The following is a 15,389-nucleotide window of genomic DNA, read 5'->3' on the forward strand; positions in this document are numbered from 1 at the left end:
TTGGCCTAAACAGGTTGGCGGGTCAACCGAGTCGACCCGAACCCGACATGATAACCTGTTTTGCTAACCATAAAATCCTTTAGTGCTAGAAGGTGTCGGTCAAACAGCCACAACCATCCATCCAAAACCCTCTGCTCGTTTCCCACTAAACCCCATTCATGGGATCTCCAACCCATGGGGGTGGTTCGACCACCCCCAAACCGGCCGTGGGCCACCCCTCTTTTCTCTTCAATTCTTTAAAGCTTTTATTTTTTTAAAAGTTTTTAGTATTTTTTTTTATTATTTTTAATTATGCATATGACACGTGTTAGCTTCTGAAAGATATTGGCGTGGACTTCCATCAATTTTTGGACAGAAGTATCATCTTCGTCTTTAATCATAAACGAGGTGTCATCTACGATATGAAATGAGCCACAAGAGGCAAAAAATATAGTCATTAAACCACAGGGGGGTCAAATGTATTTAATCCTATATAAGAACAAGTTTTTTGAAACTAAAATTAACAAAATCCTATTTACAATCTACTTTGTCTTAGTCATTACTAAAGCGGAGTTTATTTTGACAAAAAATGTTTTCAGTTTAAATTATTTTTTTGAAAGATGATTTTTAAAAAAATGATTTTAACTGAAAATATTTTTTAGTGTTTGGCTCGTACGGAAAATCCATGACGACGACGATAGTTGGAGGCGGGCAACGACTTCCGACAATCTTTGACTACAGTGTTTGGTGACTATTGACAAAGATGACGATTAATGAACTGAGAGAGAGAGAGAGAGAGAGAGAGAGAGAGAGAGAGAGAGAGAGAGAGAGAGAGAGAGAGAGAGAGAGAGAGAGAGAGAGAGAGAGAGAATATTGTGGGTTAAGACTCGAAAAATTGTTTACGCATTTTTTTTTTTTTAGAAAAAAAAAAACCATTTTATGCAACTTAAAGAAGGTTTTTCTGGTCAATCGAAAATGTTTTATAGAATTTAAAAGTGAAACTTGTTTTTCGAGACTAAAGAAGCTCTTTTAGTCAAACCGAAAATATTTTCGGTTTGACTATTATTTTTTGTCGCACCAAAAACCGAAAAAATTCAAAAAATATTTACCAAAAACTATTTTACGCCAAAATAAATGGAGCCTTAGTTAATATTGTCATGGACATTAATTGCTTATACTTTTCTAATAACTGTTTTAGGTTTTGATTTTGATTTTGATTTTTTGCTTTTTGTTTAGGGAAGGGGGAGGTGGGAAGCTCTTCCATCGGAGATCTTGATCTTAAAACGATTTTTCCTTTCAATTCCCAGATCCTAACTTACTTGCGGGATTTGGTTTTTGGAGTTGACGTCTTGACCTACTAATTATCTCTTCACAACTGGTTTGGAATATTTTCCCTACTAAGAGTTGTATTTGTTTTTCCATTCCCTCTTCTCCAACAGACATTTCTTGCTCTCTTTGTTCCTTTCCTACTGATTCCATGTTACATTTATTTTTTACATGTCCGATTGCTCGGATGGTTTGGAGGAATTATTTTTGGCCTCTGGATAGCCTCCTTGCTCTTCGTATTGATTCTTTGTCTGATTGGTTGTCTATAATTCTGCATCTATAAACTATTGGGATTCCTATTTCAAATTTTTGCTTCCACTGCTTGTGATCAAATTGATTTGCTAGAAATAAAGCTATTCATGAGGATTTAATTCCAAATGCTTTAGATATCTCTGCTTGGACCATCATTCAGCTTGGAACAATAAGCTTGTTCCTCATCGAGCTGTTTGAAAAGTTCCTATTTTGCCGTTTTACAAGATTAATTATGATACAGCTATTCGCCTTTCTTTCTCAGTTCAAACTGCAGTATGTCGTGATTCTACAGGTTCTATTATTTAGTGCTCTACTATTATTAGTCTGCCATGTCCAGCTATTATGGCTGAGGCTAATGTGGCTTTATTGGCAGCTCGTTTGGCTCTATCTTTGAATCTGTTTTCAGTTATTTTAGAAGGTAATTTCCTAATTGTGACCTTAGCTCTTAATCATCCTGATATCACACAAGATTGGAGAATTTCGTCTACTGTCTCCAATATTCTATCTACCATTCCCCATGCTACTAGTTGGGCAACTAGTTATGTCAATCGAAGTGCAAATTTTTATGCCCACAATGTGACAAATTGAGCCACAACTAGATTCTCATCTACCTACATTCTCATTTTCTCTTTTAACTCTAGTTCCTTTTCTCCCTGTTTTGGAAATGAAATTTCTTTCTTCTTTTTTGGTTCCTTAATTTTATCTTTCCCTATTTAGTACTTAAAATAATAATAATAATTATTATTATTTCTTCACAACTAATTTTCTAACTCTTAATCATTTTGGTCACTACTAAATCTCATTACTAATTATGTCTCCATCATTCACCCTACCTACTAAGTCTTGAAAAGATCAAAATGCCAGCTGCAGGATTTTGTTGACTACGTCCAGTTAAATCTCATTCCTTTTCGATCTATTTGCATGCTTCTTTGCTTAATTAGCTGTTTTTTTTTTTTTTTTTGAATATTTTTATAAACCTTTGTTTTTCTATTTTTCATTCTCTTGTAGTTTTTCCCTTAAATTAATAATAGTAATTATTTAAATTTCACGTTTTGTTTTATTTCTTTAGAAAATCAAAGCACTTGAAAGCAATAAGGGGAGGAAGCGTGGAGGAGTCGAGCACAAGAGGATGTGTACAAACAGTTGGGTCGATCTCCAGAGTGGCAACTTGTTTAAAAGAAAGACGAGAAGATGATCGATTACAACAGTTTTGAATAGTAATTTTGTTGCCGTTTTAATTAAATATCTCATATAATTGGTTTTATTTTATATATGTTAGCTTACAAATATTAATGTATGTATTTACATTTTTATCTATGTGACCAAAAATTTTCTTTTAGTGTCCTTTTTATGCTATCCGATGAATAAGCATGCATATAAAGGGTGTATCATAATATTGGAAAATGATAGGTGGGGGACAAACAACCATCCCCCATCCCCCATCACCCCTTTTTATTTTTTTAAAAGCAAAAAAAATAAAAGAAGCTGATGGGGGACGGTTGTTTGTCCCTATGTATCACTGCTCCATAATATTATATGATAATAAGGACCACTGGACCAACAGCAACATCAACATCCTCTTCTTTTTTTTTTCTTTTTTCTTTTTCTTTTTTCTAATTTGAGACGACTTGACTTGACTTGAAGTCATGAGATAAAAACAAGTACGTACAAAGGAATGAGTGGTGGATATAAGGAATTAAGGATAACCGTTTCCAAGAGGAAGCTCAAATATCAACCGGGGGATTATACTTCATAAAGTGGAAGTCACAAGTTCGAATCTCCATTCCTCTTCTTATGTGAACATGTCAAAAAAATTAAAAAAGAATTTCGGATAACCCAATTACAACTAAGTTTCCGGCCATACATATATATGTTTGTCATCCCATAAATGATTCTTGAATTAATCATTGTCATGGACCTTAATTGCTTATACTTTTCTACAAAAAAATATAGGTTTTCAAATTATATATATATATATATATATATATATTTTGGGGGTGGGGGATGGAAAGTGTTTTCCATTCAACATTGTTTCTCTTTTCAATTCCCAAACTCTTGAATTACTCGGAAGGTTTGGTTGTTGGAAATAGGGCCGACTCGATAAATTTTGAGGCCTAAGGCCACAAATTTAAGTGAGCCTATTTTCTTATACTTAATTATTAATTAAATTTATTTTAATATTTATATTATTTATTTATATATATATATATACATATATTAATTTAATCTGTCAATTAAAACAGTTTCTTCTATTTGTAAAATGTATTTTAAAACCTTTTTCTTTTTATAACTTATTAGATATAGAATGACTTATCACTTGATTCAAAGACATGTAATAATAAGATTTAAAGAAAAATAAAGAGAAAAGTGGAAATAAGTTATATGAAAATTTATTTGTAATACAACATAATGCGAAAAATTGTTGGACATTGAAGACGCACCGATGATGTAATTCTACCTATTATGCACAACGCAAATAATGAAAATTTATGCACTTTGAAGACTTTTTCATATTTTTCTAAACATTTTTTTAGGGACAATATTTTTTAAAACATTCAATTCAAATAAACGTTGGAGACAAATTGTGCACATTGGAGTGATTTCATGAAGGCTTTTAAAAAGAGTAAAGAAGTGAGACTTTTCAAGAATTTACGAATTTTTTTTTTCTTTTTCTTCTGAATGTGAATAATGTGACTTTCAATTTGTTTGAGTTGTATAAAAGTTATACGAAAGTTGTACAATAATCATTTATATTCAGATATTGCATTTAAGCGTGAACCATGTGGACACTCGGGCCCACATTTGTGTCCAGAAAAGAAATGCTAAGCTCACATGATTTTATTTTTTTTTTTAATAAAAAAAGACTAACCACGATTGACACTAGGAGGCGGTGGAATCCATAGTACGTTGTGCTTATTTTAATGTCATTTCTAGTCAAGTCGTTTGGTGGAGATGGTATGGCTCGGATCAAGATTTTTTATAATTATTTGTTTAAATTTGAGAGAATTCGAACAGGTGATTGTAAAAGATCACTTATGGAACTCACCTGACCGGATAAATGGTTACTCAGTCCAATTTTTATTTACTCGGGTAAGTTCCATAAGTGATTTCTCATAATTACCTGCTCGAATTCTCTCAAATTTAAACAAATAATTATAGAAAATCATAATCCATATAGGCCACTGCCCCTCTTAAGCTATATATGATTCAAATGAGTGGGAAATCTTTCAAGAAAATGGACGTTATATTTCAGTTCAGCTTAGAAACTCGAATTAAAAAATGATAATTTTGAAATAAGTGCAAATAAAATGTATTTTCTTATATTAAGAATACGCATTAAATTAAGAATAATTTCGTTTGGAAATTGAATTTTTAGGAATTAGAATTGAATTCTAATTCACTGCACGAATTTCAAGGTTTGATTTTGTGAGATAAAATTTGAAAAAAATTGAAAAAGTTGAATAAAATATGATTTGTTTTTGAAAAAAGTAGAGAATAATAGAGAAAATTTTAATTCCACCCTGTTGCCAAACAGACCCGCAGCTTTCACGCAATCACTCACCCACTTTTTTTTCTTCTTTTTTTTTTTTCTAAATAAATGGAAAAAGAGGTTACATGGATGATCCACATGTGGAAAACATGTGGACTCACCCACTTAAAGAGGGGTATATGCTCTGAGAAATTTCGCCGAGAACGCATAGTCAAAAAAAGAGGGAGAAAGGCTTTTCAAAAAAAGAAAAAAAGAGGGAGAAAGGAAGTGGCCGGCAGACAGAGAGAACACTTTTTTGCTTTCACATTAACTTTCTATACGGCAGGAGAACAGTTATTGTAGCGAGTGAAGGTGGTAAGGAAAGGGCATGAGAGCAATTGTAGCGTGTTTTGTCGTCACTCAAACCACGTAACCAACGGCTACTGCTGCTGCCACGTAATCAATCATAACTACCGAGAGCCAAAGCCAATCGATATAACTGAATGGTCAATGTGTAATAAACACTCCTTTACAGCTTTATTAGTGAATCCTAATCCGTATGGCCCCACTGCCCTCTTAAGCTTTACCACTTCAGAATTTGAAAAGTTTGAGGAGGCCACGGGAGCTCCGCGTCTAAGATTTTGAATGCACAAGACTTCCGGTTCAGACTTTGTGAGTCTATAAAAGCTCCTAACATTCACTTCCATGTACGCTCATCTAATAGCTAAACAAAATTCAGTACACCATACTATGGGTTTATCACCTTCTCTGCTTGCCTTCATGCGCTTTTTTCTTTCGGTTTCCTTGTTTTATCTTATATTTGCTGGCTTCTTTTCTTCTGTGCAGTCACTGTGCCATGATGATGAGAGCTTCGCCTTGTTGAAATTCAAGGAAAGCTTTACCATCAATAAGTCTGCATCTGATGATTCCTCCGCTTATCCGAAGGTTTTGTTGTGGAAGCATGAAAGCGGCGATTGCTGCAGGTGGCGTGGTGTCAAGTGCAATGAGGACACGGGTCATGTGATCAGTCTCGACCTCAGCAGCAGCTGTCTTTATGGCTCTTTCAACTCCAATAGCAATCTCTTCCAGCTTGTTCACCTCCAAAGCCTTAATCTTGCCCACAATCACTTCAATTTTTCTCGTATCCCAACTACTTTTAGACAACTTTCGAGGCTGACAAACCTCAATCTCTCTCGCTCCGCATTTTCTGGTCTGATCACTTCAGAAATTTTAGAGCTCTCTAACTTAGTTTCCCTAGATCTCTCATTCAATTACCGATTGAAACTCCAAAAGCATGGCCTCAGAAGTATAGCACAGAAGTTAACAAACTTGAAAGAACTACATCTTAGTGAGGTTGACATATCATCTACTGTACCCAATATCTTGGCAAACTTATCTTCTTTAACATCTCTATTTCTAGAAGAATGTGGCTTGCATGGTGAGTTTCCCACAAGAATTTTCCATCTACCCAATCTTTCATCTCTTCTTGTGGGAGACAATCCATATCTCATTGGAAGTATGCCGGATTTTAACAGAAGCAGCCCCCTTGAATCATTGCGACTTCGTTACACGAGTTTCTCTGGTGAGCTACCGAATTCAATTGGTAACCTTGAGTCCTTAAAATATTTTGCTGTTACCTTTTGCAATTTCTCTGGGTCAATACCGTCTGCATTTGGTAACTACCCAACTAAAGACAGTAAACCTAGCATTTAATGGGTTGCATGGTTCAATTCCACAGTCAATATCTAGCCTTATGAATCTTGAAGATCTCAATCTATATTCTAATCACTTGAGTGGCATGGTGGAATTTGACTTGTTTCTGAAACTCAAAAACCTCAAGTGGCTCCAACTAGGGATGTAATCGAGCCGAGTCGAGTCGAGTTTGAAGATTTCAAGACTGGCTCGTTTATGAGTCGAGCCTAAATAGTCGAGCTCGAATTCGAGCCGAGCTATAAATTACATGTTCAAGCTCGGCTCGTTTAAAACTCGGGCGAGTTTGAGCTCAAGCTCGAGTTCGTTGAAAATGACATTCGAGCCGAGCCGGGTTACTGGACAAGCTCGGCTCAACTAGAGCTCGATGTAAACTATTAAATTTTTCAATGAGTGATCAAAGCAGAATTCAAGCCCAAGTTTATGAACAACCTCTATGCATTTATTAATAACATAAATATATAATATGTAAGTATATAAGGCATATTATAAAATATATTACATAACTATAGTTTATAAGTAACAAATTAATAATATGTTATTATATATAATTACAGAGTATAAACAATGGTATATGGATAATGTGAACAAATAGTAAGTCTAATATATTCTATATACCTAAGTAACTATAATATAAGTATAATATATAACTATTGTTAACCATGTGTAATGTGATATATGTGTTTATATATATATGCTAACTATTTAATATTGTTATATTGTTATATACTAACTATTAATAACTTAATATGTTAATTTAACATACTAAATATTGTTATTAAAGTATTATAATTAATATGTAATACTATATATATTATACTATATTTACTATTTACTAATATATATGTAAGATATGAACGAGCTAACGAGTCGAACTAACGAGTCGGGCGAGCAATCCGGTCGAGCTTTAAACGAGTTGAGCTCGCGAGCCCCTATCGAGTTTTGTCGAGCGAGTCGGGTATGTATCACTTACTAATCGAGCGGGTTTCAACAGTAACGATCGAGTTTCTACAGTATCGAGCTCAAGTTCGGATCGGGCTAAACCGAGCGGGTATCGAGCGGGCTGTCGAACGAACTAGCTTATTTACATCCCTAGCTCCAACTATCCAACAACAAAATTTCATTGCTTACAAAGCCAAGAACCAACGTAACTCTTCCAAAATTTGAAATTTTAAATCTAGCTTCTTGTGACTTGAGCGAGTTTCCAGACTTCCTAAGGAACCAAGATGAGTTGGAGAGTTTGGATCTTTCTAAAAACAAAATTCACGGCCAAATTCCAAAATGGATGTGGAATTTAAGTAAAGAAACTCTCTGGTCTTTAACGCTGAGTTTCAACTCTTTAACTGGTTTTGATCAACTTCCAGTTTTTCTCCCCTGGACTAATCTAGGTATTTTGGCGCTTCGTTCTAACTTGCTTCGAGGGCCGCTCCCAATCCCACCACCTTCTATAGTTGGGTATGCAGTCTCAAACAACAAACTGACCGGAGAAATCCCACAATTGATTTGCAATCTAAGTTCAATTGTTTTTCTTGACGGGTCAAACAATTACTTGAGTGGCTTGCTTCCGCAATGTTTAGGCAACTTGAGTGACTCTCTCTCAGTTCTAAATCTACATGACAATGGATTCCATGGAACTATTCCCGAAACATTCGCAGAAGGAAACAAATTGAAGATGATTCATTTTAGTCAAAATCAATTACAGGGGCGTCTACCAAGATCACTGGCCAATTGTACCATGCTTGAAGCTCTTAATTTGGGACATAATCAGATGAATGATACTTTCCCTTTTTGGTTGGGCATTCTTCCAAAGTTGAGGGTTCTCATTTTGCGATCTAATGGAATCTATGGTGCAATGGAAAATCTTAATAGCAATTTTGATTTCTCAAACGTACACATCATTGACGTCTCAAATAATGACATTACTGGTAAGTTGCCCTCTCAATACTTTCAAAATTGGAAAGCCATGCAAATCCATGATGTTAAAGGTTTCATGTATATGAAAGCAAATGGAAGTTTCTCAATACCAGGAACCAGATGGGATATCTCCTTCGTTTACTCAATGACATTTACTTACAAAGGCACAGAAAGGGTATACAAAAAAATCTCAGATGTCTTCGTAGCTATTGATTTGTCCAACAATCGGTTTGAAGGAGAAATTTCAGAAGTTGTGGGGTATCTAAAAGGACTTCAGGTGCTTAACCTTTCCAATAACTTTCTCACGGGTCCTATCCCTTCTTCCTTGGTGAACTTGACAAATCTAGAAGTATTGGACTTTGCTCAAAACAAGTTGTCTGGTGTGATCCCTTTGCAGCTTGTGCAACTCACATTTCTCGCAAGTTTGAAAATCAATATGATTGCTGTATTAATCGATGATTTACAATGAGATGAACATCTCAATATATACAGGGAGAATACATGATGAAAAGGAAAGACAGTGTATATAATCAAGCTATTCTATATTGGAGATGAGTGTATTAAGAAAGTTTCCTTAGTGGGTGATCTTCGTTGTCTGCACTTTCCTTCTTAAGTTGGATATGCTGCGTGGACTGCCTTGTATAGCTGAGGCATTTCCTTTCATGTCTGCATGCTGCGTGATTGGTTGCATGAGTTGGGGAAATTGACTGCATGAGCTGGAGCTATGCGCACACACTCATCTGCAGCATGATTTGCTGCAGAATTCTCTCGGCAGCTTCCTTTGATTGAGGAGGTGGATAACAGATCCTTAACATCCCCGCTCAAGTTGATGGGGATAGAATCAACCATCAACTTGCCACGAAGAAGAAGAAACCGGGCCTTGGACAGGCCTTTGGTGAAAATATCCGAAGGCTGAGAATGGGTAGAGATGTAGCGAGCCAAGAGATCTTTGTTGAAGATTTTCTCGCGAATAAAATGATAGTCCACCTCGATGTGTTTCGTGCGTGCGTGAAACACTGGATTCGAGGAGAGGGAGAGAGCTCCAAGGTTATCAACCCAAAGACATGGAGTTTGAAGGAGAGGAACTCGAAGCTCTTGGAAGAGCATACGAAGCCAATACATTTCAGCAACAGTGAGAGCCATGGATCGATACTCGGCTTCGGTGCTCGATCTTGCAATAACAGCTTGTTTCTTGGCAGCCCAAGATATGAGGCAGGGCCCGAGGTAAATACCATAACCAGTAGTTGATTTGCGATCGTCAGGGCTTCCGGCCCAATCGGAATCACAGTAACCATTGAGGTGCAAGGAGCCGCGAGTGTAATGGAGACCAAACTCCACGGTACCTTTCAAGTAGCGTAGAACACGCTTGGCAGCAACCATATGGACAGTGGTGGGAGAGTGCAGAAACTGACAGAGTTGGTTTACGCTGTAGGCGATGTCAGGGCGGGTGAGGGTGCAATATTGCAAAGCTCCCACAATGTGTCGATATTCAGAGGGGTCAGTGAGTGGATCCCCATCAAACCTGGAGAGTTTTCGGTCAGTGGAGCACAGTGTGGAGGCAGGCTTAGCTCCTTCCATGTGTATCCAATGCAGAAGATCAGATACATATTTGCTTTGATTGAGGTGGAGAGCATTGGGCAGCCGGGTGACTTGAATGCCCAAAAAATAGGAAAGAGGCCCCAAGTCTTTGACAGCAAAGTCCTGTTGAAGGTGAGCAATGAGACCTGAAACAGCAGAGGAAGAGTTGCTGGAGACAAGGATGTCATCCACATAGATGAGAACAAATACATGTATAGAATGCATATGAAACATGAACAGAGAAGTGTCTACAGCTGAGCTGCTGAAACCGAGTTCCAAAAGGGCTTGAGAAAGGCGCATGAACCAGGCCCTAGGTGCCTGTTTCAGGCCATAAATGGACTTCCGGAGCCTGCATACATGATCAGGAAATTGGGGATCCTCGAACCCTTTAGGTTGTTCCATGAGGACCTCCTCTTCAAGGTGGCCATGGAGAAATGCGTTGGAGATGTCAAGCTGATGAATAACCCAATTAAAATGCACAGCAAGGGCTAACACCAGACGGATTGTGGCTGGCTTAATGACCGGGCTGAAGGTCTCATGAAAGTCCACACCCTCTTCCTGATCAAACCCTTTGGCAACAAGGCGGGCCTTATACCTGTCAATGGTGCCATCAGCTCTTTGTTTAAGCTTGAAAACCCACTTATTTCGAACAACTTTCTGGTGGGAGGGCCTTGGACATAAAGTCCATGTGTTGTTGGTCATGAGGGCATGGTATTCGGCTTGCATAGCAGCAAGCCAACAGGGGTTCTTCACTGCTTGTTGGAAGGTCTTAGGTTTGGCAGGAAGAGTGGTGGAGGTCAGTACAAGTAGGGGATATTTGGTAGAGGAGTAAAGCTTGTAGTCTGAAAAGGTTTTAGGACGGAGAGAATTGGTATGGGATCTTGTAAGCATGGTATGAGTAGGTGGAGCATTGGCAGGAGCCAGGGGTAAGGCAGGTAGCGTGGCAATGGAGGGGGAGTCAGGAATGGGAGAGGGAGCCGAGATAGGAGAGATTGGTGGGTCTAAGGTAGGTCCTAAGTCAGGAGGAGAGGTCAGGGAAGTTGGAGTGTCAGGGTCAGGGGAAAGGGCAGGGCCTAACACAGGGCATGAACTAGAGGCAGGGGGGGATGAGAGAGGCTGAGGCTCAATAGGACTAGAAGGAGGGGAAGATGGGGAGAGTGGAGGCTCAATAGAAGGAGGGATATCCGTAGGAGGGAAGCACACAAGTGAGGAAGAGGAGATACCTGGTGGAAGTGTGAAGGCAGCATTTGAAGGAGGAACCACTGCAGGGCCTTGGGAAGCAGGTTGCTCGCGGGCTGGAAACTGCAACTCATCGAAGATAACATGACGTGAGGTATAAACCCGGTTAGTTTGCATGTCAAGACACCGAAAGCCTTTTTGGGTGCTGCTGTAGCCAAGGAAGATGCATCTTGTGCTCCTAAAGGCAAGTTTATGAGGAGCGTATGGTCTGAGAAGGGGGTAGCAGGCACAACCAAATATCTTGAGAAGGGAGTAATCAGGGTGTTTGTGAAGGAGTTTAAAGTAAGGGGAATGGTGATCTAAAACAGGGGTGGGAAGGCGGTTGATCAAGTATACGGCTGTGAGGAAGGCATCAACCCAATAAGTGGAGGAAAGGTGAGATTGAGCCAAGAGTGTCAAACCAGTTTCGGTGATATGTCTGTGTTTGCGCTCAGAAACACCATTCTGTTCCGAGGTGTAAGGGCAGGTGAATCGGTGAAGGATGCCATGATTGTCAGTGAAGGACTTGAAGGCCATAGACACATACTCTCCTCCATTGTCAGTTTGGAGCTGTTTAATGGAGCAGGAGAAGATGTTTTCAACCAGAGTTTTAAATTTCACAAAACAGGGAAGAACATCAGATTTTTGTCTCAATGGGTAGAGCCATGTAAACCGGGAGTAGTCATCTATAAACAAGACATAGAATTTGCAACCACTTTGAGACAAGATGGGGGAGGTCCACACATCCGAGTGTATTAACTCAAGAGGCTGTGTGGAGAGGCGATGAGAGTCAGGAAAAGGTAATTTTTTGCTTTTAGAAATTTGACAGGAATCACAAGTTTTATTAATCTTAGTAGAACCAGTACAGGGCAGCAATGATTGCTGAAACAATTTATTTAAGGCAGAAATTGAAGGATGTCCAAGTCTAGAGTGCCAAATATCAGCCGAGGCAGTGACTCCTAGGAAGGCAGTGAAGCGAGAAATGAAGGCTGCATAGGAGAGAAATGGAGCTCTGGATTGGACTTTATTCGATTGGAGTTGCTGGAGGTAGATAGGGTAGAGACCTGCTTCACTCGGCCCTTGCAAGAGAATCTCCTTGGTCTGCATATCCTTAATGGTAAAGTGAGTAGATGTTAGGATAAAATAACAGTTGTTATCTTTGCAAAATTGCTGGATAGAAAGTAAGTTAGCCGAAGCATTAGGACAATGTAAAATTTTGTGAAGATAAAATTGAGAAGTAGGGGTATTGATGAGTGAAGAACCAGTGTTGGCAATCTGCAAGCCTCCTCCATTCCCTACTGTGACACGATCCTGACCCTGGTAAGGCTGCTGTTGTAGTGAGAGTTTCTCCAATTCAGAGGTTACATGATGATTAGCACCGCTGTCCAAGTACCACGGTTGTTCAACTTCAGGAGGGGCAGGTGTGTAGGCAGCCATGGCGGCCAATTGAGCAGGGGGATGACGACCTTGGAAGGCAAAATCCATTCTATGGTAGCAGTCCAGGGCTTGGTGACTGATCTTTCCACAAATCTGACATGGAAGCCTATTGTGAGAAGATGAAGATTTCTCATACTGAAAGTGAGCAGGATGCTTAGAAGAGATTGATGATTGCTGCTGTGAAGGTTGAGACCCTGCAAAGAAGGGCTGATGGTGGGACTGTCGAGGTAGGTGCCGGCCATATTGAGGAGCCCGGTATTTCTTGGAAGGATTTTGGTTTTTCTGTCTGTTAAGATGGAAAGCAAACTGACCTCCATCTGGTTGAAGAGGTTTCTGATGGACTTCAAGGAGTTGTTCATAGTTGAGCAACTCAGTTTGGAAATCTTCAAATGGGACTGCTATGTCGCGATTGCCATAACTGAATGTTGTAACAAAGGTGTGATATGAAGGGTTGAGGCCTCCAATCACATAGGAAATCAAATCTTCATCGTCAACTCCCTTGCCAATGGCTGCAAGTTGGTCAGCTAGGCTCTTGGCAGTGAGGAGATAATCCGTGCAGGTTTTGGAGCCTTGGTTGATGGTCTGGAGCTGACGCTTGAGGCTGGTGATTCTGGTCCGAGAGGTGGGTGTAAACCTTTTTGCAAGATGAGCCCAAACCTGTTGTGCAGTGGAGAGTCCATAGACCATGGACAAGACCTTCTCAGAGAGAGTTGCATTTAGCCAGGCCAGTACAAACTGGTCCTTTTTCTGCCATACCAGAAAATCTGGATTTATGGTAGATGTGGGTTTGCCCTCTGCATCAGCAATGAACTTGGAGGGACAAACTGCCGAGCCATCAATGATGCCTAGCAGGTCGTGTGTGCTTAAGGCAGGAATGAACTGCGTGGTCCAACTCATGTAGTTGTTTGGACCCTCAAGCTTGGTTGTCACCAAGGAAGTGATGTTGGGGACAACAAATGAAGAGGCAGAAACTGCAGATGAGGAAGCCATTGACGCAATGGATGGGAAGCTTAGTGATAGGATCGGAGGGGGGGTTAGCCAATAGAGGCTCTGATACCAAGTTTGAAAATCAGTATGATTGCTGTATTAATCGATGATTTACAATGAGATGAACATCTCAATATATACAGGGAGAATACATGATGAAAAGGAAAGACAGTGTATATAATCAAGCTATTCTATATTGGAGATGAGTGTATTAGGAAAGTTTCCTTAGTGGGTGATCTTCGTTGTCTGCACTTTCCTTCTTAAGTTGGATATGCTGCGTGGACTGCCTTGTATAGCTGAGGCATTTCCTTTCATGTCTGCATGCTGCGTGATTGGTTGCATGAGTTGGGAAAATTGACTGCATGAGCTGGAGCTATGCGCACACACTCATCTGCAGCATGATTTGCTGCAGAATTCTCTCGGCAGCTTCCTTTGATTGAGGAGGTGGATAACAGATCCTTAACATCGCATTCTTCAACGTCTCCCATAATCATCTCACGGGACCTATACCACATGGTAATCAGTTTGAAACATTCTCAGACAGTTCGTTTAGTGGTAATTCTGAATTATGCGGACGCCCTTTGTCAAAGAAATGTGAAAATTCAGAAGACTCACCACCTCCACCTCCAACCTCTGAAAAGAATCAAAACTCATCATTTTTGTTTGAATTCAGTTGGAAAGTAGTTGTTATGGGATATGGTTGTGGAATCATATTTGGACTTATTGTTGGACAAATTGTGTTCACAAAGAAGCATGATTTGGTTATGAAGACTTTTGCAATCAAGCAGCCAACGCGAAAAAGGGTGAATCGGAGAAGATACAGAAATTAAATATAATCAGCTAAGGTACGTGTTTCCTAGCCATTTAACAGCAATAAATTGGCTTTCCTTTTTTCCTTTAATGGTTTAGAGGGATAATGAATAGCATGATTGTACTAGCCGAAAGGAATTGGTTGCCTCCACAAATATGAATGCAATAAGTTTATGTAGTACCTTTTTCTCTTCTTTTTTTGGTCCAAGATAATGTCTGGCATAAAAATATTAAAGGCCAAAAGTTGCTATTTTTTATTTCTCAAAACCAATTAACTATAAGAGAAAAAAGAGAATTCTTACAATTTAAAACTAATATTGCCAATAACGAGGTTAATTTTCCTGAGTTTCTTATACTGGAACGAGCTTTAATTTGTCACTCATCGCAGCTCATTTCGACGAGGCCTTTGAGTATAATAACAGCCCAATTTAAAGTAAACCATTTGAATTCCATATCTACTATGTGTTCGTGTGAGAGCACCGAATTTGGAATGCTAATAGTTTGTAGCTTGTGGGGTTATTCGTTATATGGGCCGCTTTTGGATAATCAACATAATATGGGCTTCGGGAATTGGGTAAAACTAAGCCTTCTTCCTATTCTAATGTGCTTTAGTTTCAGCCCAATATCTTTTCAATTTGTTTCTTTTTTTTTGGTGAACGTTGGAGCGGCCGGGCGGGGATCTTCTAAACAAGAGAAAATTGTTACCTCC

General features: G+C 39.0%; 1 protein-coding gene across 1 annotated transcript; it reads left to right on the forward strand.

The window, feature by feature from the left end:
• The first annotated feature begins 5,755 nt into the window (after positions 1-5,755).
• LOC133873981 (receptor-like protein 43) lies at positions 5,756-14,723 on the forward strand. Its single transcript, XM_062311834.1, has 3 exons — positions 5,756-6,701; positions 8,101-9,065; positions 14,335-14,723. Exons 1-3 carry the CDS (start codon positions 5,777-5,779, stop codon positions 14,698-14,700), a joined length of 2,256 nt encoding a protein of 751 aa, XP_062167818.1. The 5' UTR covers positions 5,756-5,776; the 3' UTR covers positions 14,701-14,723.
• Positions 14,724-15,389: the final 666 nt, after the last annotated feature.

The sequence above is a fragment of the Alnus glutinosa genome, chromosome 1 (assembly GCF_958979055.1).
Source record: "Alnus glutinosa chromosome 1, dhAlnGlut1.1, whole genome shotgun sequence".
Classification (NCBI taxonomy): domain Eukaryota; kingdom Viridiplantae; phylum Streptophyta; class Magnoliopsida; order Fagales; family Betulaceae; genus Alnus; species Alnus glutinosa.

Excerpts from the sequence above, each read along its gene's own strand:
- LOC133873981 (XM_062311834.1), top strand. The coding sequence starts at position 5,777 with ATGGGTTTATCACCTTCTCTGCTTGCCTTCATGCGCTTTTTTCTTTCG. Across the intron at positions 6,702-8,100 it reads GTCAATACCGTCTGCATTTG|TTTTTCTCCCCTGGACTAAT; the intron begins GTAACTACCCAA and ends ATCAACTTCCAG. Across the intron at positions 9,066-14,334 it reads AGCTTGTGCAACTCACATTT|ATCGCATTCTTCAACGTCTC; the intron begins CTCGCAAGTTTG and ends CAGATCCTTAAC.